At 44.6% G+C, this 8819-nt stretch overlaps 1 protein-coding gene across 3 annotated transcripts in view; it reads right to left on the reverse strand.

Moving 5' to 3' along the window:
• EHBP1 (EH domain binding protein 1) overlaps positions 1-8819 on the reverse strand; it is a 421934-nt gene that overhangs the window by 229169 nt on the left and 183946 nt on the right. For all 3 annotated transcript variants that reach the window (XM_015407634.1, XM_015407633.1, XM_015407632.1), the window contains one exon: positions 4010-4271. In XM_015407634.1, coding sequence (XP_015263120.1) covers positions 4010-4271 — 262 coding nt within the window. The remainder of the gene's footprint in view (positions 1-4009; positions 4272-8819) is intronic.

Genomic DNA, 8819 nt, shown 5'->3' on the forward strand with positions numbered 1-8819 from the left:
GTGTCTGTTGTGGGGAGGGGAAGGGAAAGGAGTTTGTCAGCCACTCTGAGACTCCGAGTGAAGGGCGGGGTATAAATCAAATTTCTTCTTCTTTTCTTCTTCAGTGGGCCTCATGTGTCTCAAAGCGGCGTACAATCACCTTCCCTTCCTCTCCCCACAACAGGCACCTTGTGAGGCAGGTGAGGCTGAGAGAGTCCTGAAAGAACTGTGACTGGCCTAAGGGCACCCAGCGGGCCTCATGTGTCTCAAAGGGGCTTACAATCATCTTTCTTTCCTCTCACCATAACAGGCACCTTGTGAGGCAGGTGGGGCAGAGAGAGTTCTGAGAGGACAGTGGTTGGCCCAAGGGTCACCCAGGATACTTCATGTGGAGCGGGGAATCAAATTCCAAAATTTCAAAAGTGCCCAGGATTCAACAAGGTTAGGGAATCTTATCTTAGGCATCTGGGAGATTGGTTCCATGTTAGTGTACTTCCAAGTAATTAAGCAATCATTTCGCTAAGACTATCCAACCACCTCCATGCACCTTAAGCACCAACAACAGTGTGACAGTGGTAAATTCTGACTATAAATCACTTTCAAACAACTGATGATCCAAATTTTGAGAAATTATTCATGGCCTAGGAATACGGGTTTTAACTATTTTTTTTGTTTAAAGATCCCCTATATAGGATGTTGTAAAACTCCCCGGATTTTCCATAAATTCATCCATCATCGGAATATCTGACAGGAGACCAATTCCATTCTCTCAAAATCTTTTGTAGCGTCTTATGTTGCTTAAGGCGTTTTGTTTATTATTTCATCCTGCCTTTCCATCGCAACCACATTCAAGGAGGCATACTTTTAACAAAAATATATAAAAGAACGCCAAAGCTTTGAAACAAAGTCAAACAGCATTAAATAAGAATAAACAGGATCCACCAAATCAAAATTAGATTTTGTTAAAAGGATGGGTAAATAGTTGAAAAGTATGGGTAAACATGGGTTAAAAAAAAGAAAGACAGCGCCAGGGAATTCTGCCACCACAAAAACTGCCCTTTCTCTGGAAGCCAGCCACCTAATCCCCGGAAGGTAGAGGCACCCGGAGAAAGACTTCAGAAGGCGGTTTTAATTGGTGTGCAGATTCATAGAGAATCAGATGACCTTTCTGATATCTCAGTCCCAAGCTGCTTAGAGATTTATTGGTCAGTTGTCCCTGGGGACCAACCGGGGAGCAGTGAAGTTATTTGAAAAGCTGGGGATATATATTCTATTAAACAATCTATCCGGTAGACTTGTGTATACACAGCCTTGCCTTGTATATGTTGTATTCTTTTTTCCTAAGATGGGGGGGGGGGGGGGGGGGAGAATTAAAGGGTCTATTTTTACTAGCCATGAAAGCGTACTAGGCCAAGGTAGAATAAGAGTTAACAGTTAAGGTAGCATCGGGAGGAGAGAAAGAAATTAACTTTTGAAGAAATTATCCCTGTAAGGTGTTACTCTTGACACACTGCAGTAAAAGCGGTGTTATTTGGCACTCAGGGGAATGGGGGTTGCTGATTAATCAAATGGGATCCATGCTCAAAGTTTATTGCTCAGCCCCGCCCCCTACCCAGAGGAATCCAGAGTGCCCAAATCCCACCACACTGGCAATGTCATGGCAACAGCCCCCCCACGCCTGGCAGGATCTTAGGCTTGCCAAGTCCCCCCGGGGGGTGGGGAAACTACCACCCCAGAGGCCCGTTCCCCGCAGCCGCTGCATCGGGCCCCGGGGGGAGCTCCACCCCGACGTGCACGTCACCAGGAACTGACGCGATCATGCGGGGCACGTTGGGGGCCATGACCATCTGAGAAAAAACTCTATGGTTTTCTCTCAGATGGTCATGGCCCCGCCCCCAGCCTGCCCTGCGTGATCGCGTCACTTCTGTGTGACGTGGATGTGGCGCGCACATGCGTGCTCTGGGAGCAACCCGGGAATCCCCCGCTCCGGATCGAGGTAATACTTGGCAACCCTACAGGATCCTTTCCCTTTTCCTGAGCCATGGAACCATCTTACACAGCGGGCAGATGAGCAAGGCAGCTACCCAGGAGAAAACTGCCAAGCATTTGCATTTAGGAAAGCACTGGGGGAAAAGTTTTATGAATCCCATTAGCTGCTTTCGGTTTTCGCCTTTGTTACATAATTTTTCAGGATAGTTGTATTATGGTAATTGCATACATGTGCCCCATTAATTTATTTGTACTGGACTGTAGGGTTAGGCACGAACTCAGAAAAAGGAGTTCAATTCGGGATTCGGGGTGGCCCCTGAACCAAACCAACCAAAAGGTCCCCACCTGAACTGAGCTGGTCTTGCGAGTTTGGTTCCCTCTTACTCCTGGTCGCAGTGAGCCACCAATGAGAGAAAGGGGGTGGGAACTTTCTCCTGGCTGAAGCTTCTGGGACCAGGAGAAAGGGTAGGAACTCTCAGGAAGGGTTAAATGGCTGCCAGCCATTTAACCCGTTGGTTTTGCTTCCAGGGGGGAGCAAAACCAAGGAGTTTAATGGCTCACAACCATTTAAACCTAATAGCACAATGGGCTTGCGAGTCAGCTGTTAGATTTAAATGGCTAGCAGCCATTTAAACCATTGGTTTCGCTTACCCACTTCAAAGTGGGGGGAGGGAAACCGAGGGGTTTAATGGCTGGCATTCATTTAAACCTAACAGAAGAGCAGGTCTGCTGGTCAGCTGTTAAGTTTAAATGGCTGCCAGCCAACCATTTTAACAAGAACCTTTTGCAGTTCTGCAGGGCCTGCAAGACAGAGCTCTTCCACCAGGCATTTAATTAGGGGCCGCCGCTACTGCAGGTCGCTATTGCAGGCCGTTACCGCAGAGCTCTGGTCTGTGGTTTTAACATCCAACTGATTATGAGCAGAAACATCGTGGAACATCTGGGCAGTGGAAATTTACTCTGACAATATACCAGCTAGGTTAATTTTTAACTGCTGCCAGCATTTTGTATCTATATTGTTTTTATTTGTGTGGTTAAATATTTGTGTAATTTTAATGTATTTATGTTTTTATGGAAGCCGCCCTGAGCCCGCTTTGCGGGGAGGGCGGGGTATAAATTTGATAATAAATAAATAAAATAAATAAATAAAATAATAGCTTACCAGTGAATCTCGTGCCACTCAGCTGTCCAGCTTATTTATATTTAATTCAATTTATATCCTACCCTTCCCGCGAGCGGGCTCAGGGCGGGTAACACCCAAACCGAACTGGCCACAAGTCAGGGAAATGTTCAGGGAAGGCGCCTTTCCCAAACATCAGTTCATAAACTCTGAACTGGCCCAAGTTTGGGCCAAATTTTGGTTTGTGAACCGATTTGTGCCCATCCCTACTGGACTGTTTTACAATTTTTAACTACCTAGAATAAACTAATAATGAGGGAGGATAAACTTTATTAATCCTTTATTTTTTAGCCAATGATCAGTCTGAACGAGGGCCCCGCTTTTTATTATATTACTGCAAAAATACTTCAGGATACTTCCCTATACTTTGTATTCTGATCCTTTCCATTCTGAATTCTCCATCACTAATTATGCTTTCTGCCCCTTTCACCATTTGTTCCTATTACCCCGAATCCTATACTTTCCCCTCCTCAACACCCCTTCAGCCACCCGCCTTACTTATATCTAAGTGAGGTCTCAAACCTGCCACCAATCAAGTGAAATTACTGGAGCCATATGGCACCTGAATTAGGAATGAGTCTCTTTTATTCCGTTTTATATCCCTTTCTTCTAAGCGTACTCTCCACCATGAAAATCAGTGCTTCGGATCCCAGCAGGGGGGAAAAGGCAGCCGTACTATAAATAGCAATGACTTCTATGTCGCCAGATTAAATTTATTAATATTTTGTAACTGAAACAACTCACTCTCGCATTTTATACTACAACAAGCCAGGCTTGAATAATTCATGCCCTGAGGCATGGTGCCTCAGATCTCAACTAATGCCCGAAGATTGCTTCAAAGAAGAAAAGTTATATACTTACTCATCCAATTCTTCATCCTCTGTTTTTGATGTGTCAGCATAGAGGTATTTGCTCATGTCCACAGGACGTATATTTTTTCTTTTTGCAGGCTGGGGAGGAAAGTCCTTGACGGGTGCTAGAGTCTCCAGTTCAGGGTCTGGCTCATCGAAAGGGTTTACATATTCGGCACATTCCTCTTCTTTGAAGGGGTTATATTCGTCGTCGTCGTCACCGTAATATGATTCTTCCGGTTTCGAAGATGACGCCATCTTGACACTGGGTTCTACAGAAAGCAATATATTTTAAAAATCCGTTATAATCTGTAACCCTTTTGCATCCCCAAAGATGGATTACTACAAGGCACCGTGTGTGTGGCTACCCTTGAAAATTATCTGAAAGCTCCTGTTGGTACAGAACATGGCTGCTCACCTGCTGGTATGAGTTCAGAGGTTGGCGCGTATTATTATGACCTGAAACAGCTCCACTGATTGCTGATTTGGTTCCAAGAACAATTTATGGTGTCAATAATCTCTTTAATGCCCTGCACTATCTGGGACATGCCTACCTGAAGAACCATCTCTCTTAATATGATCTACCTCAGGTCTTCTCAGAGTTTCCTCCCATTGGTACTATATCTTTTTGATGTGTGCATGTGTCTATGTCAGGCCCATAGCTACAGGGTTTTTTTTGAGGGGCTCCGCCCCCTTTCTTAAAGGCACAGCCCCACAAAAATTTCTCCTGTAAATGCTTTTTTCAATCATTTAAAAACATTTTTAAAGGCATGCACTCCTTTAAACAGAGTGGGGTGCTGTAGTTGACTAATTCCTGAACTGAATTGGAGTTGGAGTAGGTGACCTCTAGGATCCCTTCTAACACTGCGTCAAGAAACTGGTCTCCTGTAAGAGAGTGTTTCTGCCTCAGTGTTCGCTTTCTTGACTAAAGAGGTCACCTGCCGGCTTGTTCTCAGAATTATCGCTTAGGCTGGCAGAAGTGATTAACTTGCAGCAGCTGAGAACTATCATCAAAACAGCTTGCAGTTTAGAGATCTATTTTGGCAACAGCTTTCTATGGGCTAAATGGCTTTTCTTTCTGCACTGAGAACTTCAGGCCCACCAGGAAAAAAACACCTTGCCCCACAAACCACAAAATCTTGGCTACAGACCTGGTGTGTGTGTGTGTGTGTGTGCCTATGCCTGGAAGTCATCCCAACCTCTGGTAACTCCTAATGGGGCACGGAGGACGTTCAAAGAAGAGGTTTGATAGCCTGCCTCCTGGCCCTGGTATTCTCTGGAGGTTTCCCATCCAAATACTTGTCAGGGTCGGCCCTGCTTAGCTTCTGAGATCTGAGGAGATTGGGCTTGCCTGGGCCATCTAGGTCAGGGCCTCCCATTGGTACCCTCTCTTAGGCATTATAAGAACATAAGAGACGCCAATATTGGATCAGGCCAATGGCCCATCCAGTCCAACACTCTGTATCACACAGTGGTCAGAAACACCAGGTGCCATCAGGAGGTCCACCGGTTGGGCCAGGACATTAGAAGCCCTCCCACTGCTGCCCCCACCAAAGCACCAAGAATACAGAGCATCACTTGCCCCAGACAGAGAGTTCCTATCTATACCTTGTGGCTAATAGCCACTCATGGACCTCTGTGCTCCATATGTTTATCCAATTCCCTCTTGAAGCCGTCCATGCTTGTAGCTGCCACCACTTCCTGTGGCAGTGAATTCCATGTGTTAATCACTCTTTGGGTGAAGAAGGACTTACTATTATCTGTTCTAACCCGACCGCTCAGCAATTTCACGGAGTGCCCACGAGTTCTTGTACTGTGAGAAATGGAGAAAAGGACTTCTTTCTCGACCTACTCTATTCCATGCATAATCTTATAAAGCTCGATCATGTCACCCCTCCGCTGTCATTTCTCCAAGCTAAAGAGCCCCAAGCGTTTTAACTTTTGTCTGACTGCTACCTGGGTGACCTCTTCAGCAGCAGCTCCGGAAACAGTTTGCCAGAGGAGGGCTTGTACTTATATCCAAGATCACGGGAAATTCAAGACCCTGCTTTTTAGACATCCCTTTGGATGAATTTTGGGCCAAACAATGAGCTATGCCTGTGAAGGACAAGCTGGAGCCAGTTACTGAAGCCATCCTGGTGTCGCATTTGCAGCCCGATCTTAATGTTTTGATACTAACTGTGGCTTGTTACGTAAGCTGCCTTGAGTCACTATTTAGGGTGAGAAAGGCAGGATATGAATGTTTTCATAAACGAAACACAAACAAATCAATAGGGAACGAAGGCCCAATCTGTCACGCAGGGCGGCACGTTTCTCCCCGATAAATCAATCTTAGCGGATTACAAAATAGTTATCCTAAATGACGTTGGTAAGGGGAGATAAGCATCTTGTCACGGTGTTCTAGGTAGATCTATCCCTAATGAGAAAATGTCAGGTTAGCTGAACGTGGCTCAGCACCTCGGTATCTAGCGCAAGTACGGACAAGGCCACGGGAAGAAGAGTTTCACAGAGGCATCTGCATGGGAGACCGAAACACTCAGACGGTGCTCGGACAAGACTCGGGGAACACAATGCCAAGCAGCTGTCCCCAGTAGGAGATTCTGGGCAAATGCCATTTTCCTACACACAGTCTCTACCTCAAGGAACGGTGGCTGTTCTTTCTATTTACATTAGCAGAGTGGGCATTCTTTTTGCTCTCAGCACAGACGTAACCGAGGCCATAACAGTTACGGAGCGAGGACTGTACAGCCTATTATGGAGCAAATAATGGATTAACTGATTGTACACAGGTGCAGGAAATCCAGTGGTGAATGTTTTAATAATAACTGAGTGGTGTTAAGTCGCAACAGACTCCTGGAGACCCTAGGACCAATGCTCCCTCTAAGCTGTAGAGTCTTATGAGCAAAAATTCTACTTTGTGAGCTACTGGTATTAAAGCTGTGAGCGAGCGATTTGGGTACTCCATAAATGAGTTTGCTCTGGAGCTATCCTTCCTGAGCTAAGACAAAAATGTGTGAGCTGGAGGCTAAAAAACTGTGAGCTAGCTCACACTCAGCTTAGAGGGAACACTGCCTAGGACTGTGGGATTTTCGTGTGTGTACGTGTGCACGTGCGTGCCTGGAAGTCATGGTGACTTCTGGCGACCCTAGTGGGGCGTGGAAATTTCAGAGAGGTGGCCTGCCTCTGAGTCCTGTCCCTGGTATTCTGTGGAGGTCTCCCTTCCAAGTACTTGCCAGGGTCGGCCCTGCTTGCCTTCCGAGATCTGATGAGATCAGCCTTGTCTGGGAGTGCTCCCTCTAAACTGTGGAGTCTTGTGAGCAAAAATTCATCTTTGTGAGCTCCTGGGATTAAAGTTGTGAGCGAGTGATTTGGCTACTGCATAAATTCATTTGCTCTGGAGCCCTCCTTCCTGAGCTAAGACAACAATGTGTGAGCCGGAGGCTAAAAAAACAGTGAGCTAGCTCACACTAACTCAGCTTAGAGGGAACACTAGGATTTTCAAGGCAAGGGGTGAGCGGAGGCTGTTCACCACTGCTTTTCTCTGTTTAGTCTTCCTTGGTGGTCTCCCATCTGAGTACTGACCGTGGTCGACCCTGCTTAGCTTCCAAGCTCTGACAAAATCAGGCTAGTTGGGGATATTCGGCTTAATATTTAGGTACATTTATATTTTCAGAAAGCGTTTAAATAAATCATCTATATGACACACTGGCACCTAAGCAGACAACTGAGCACACACCAGCGGTGCGTGAGGTTAAAAAATTGGGTAGGGCTCGAAAAGCGTGCTCTCAAAAGAAAGCGATTTGTATACTCAAACAACAAAATCGCTTGTAATAACACTTAGCACTTACATTGTTCTTTACATCTTCAAAGGTCTTTGTAACATTAACTAATTAATCTAAATCCTTCTGTCAAATGCAGTTAGTGCAGAGATCTAGGATGTATTACTAATCCGAGACAAAGCTAAAAAGGAAGGACCGTTGCTTTGTAAACTGGTTAAACCTCCTTTAAGAATTACAGAATGACGAAGTTCTACTTTTGGGAAAACTGGACTTTTTTAAAAAAAAGACAACAATACAATATTGGATGCTAGGGAACAGAAAAAAATTCAGTTTAATAGAAGAGTTCATGTGCACAAATTCCCTTATGGAAGTTTTTAAGCCAAGGTACCCCTTTTAACTTCCGTATCATGGAAACAGTCAATGTGTTCTACAGACGGCTGTATTGTGCCTACTTACAATTTAAGCCTCTACACACAAACACTTCCCTTCCTGACATAAATTCTTCTGGCAAAAGGAGAAATCGAAAGGATGTTTTGGATGAGCAGACAATCAAAAACATTACGGGCCCCTGTAGTTTAAAGAAAATTGTTTAGACTTCTTCAGTATATCCCCCCTGTATTTAGCCAGATTACATCTTAGATTCTCCATGGCAAATTTCATAATAAGATCAATGATTGTGCTCTTACAACAAACTGAATTTTCAGGCGGTATGACTTCCTGCCAAGTGCAGAGATCAGGGGGCGCTTCACCAAAACTCCATATTCTTTTCTTTCTTTTTTAAAAATCCCCGGAGGGATATTTTTTATTTTGCAAATACTACAAAAACTACAAAGAAATATTAGGGAAGGGACTACAACTAAGGATAAAGGAAAGCAAACCACACTAAACTAAAACCCCAAGAGGAGGAGATCTTTTCACTGTTAATAAAATTGTTAGTACTACAAGTGTTAATATCACAATATAGTAGAGTTCTTGCTTATAACAATTCACTATTTATATGTTATTTTATTAGTTGTTATGAGAGAAATCTCTGATCATCTT

Source organism: Gekko japonicus, unplaced genomic scaffold (genome assembly GCF_001447785.1).
Source record: "Gekko japonicus isolate JY-2015 unplaced genomic scaffold, Gekko_japonicus_V1.1 scaffold1417, whole genome shotgun sequence".
Lineage (NCBI taxonomy): Eukaryota > Metazoa > Chordata > Lepidosauria > Squamata > Gekkonidae > Gekko > Gekko japonicus.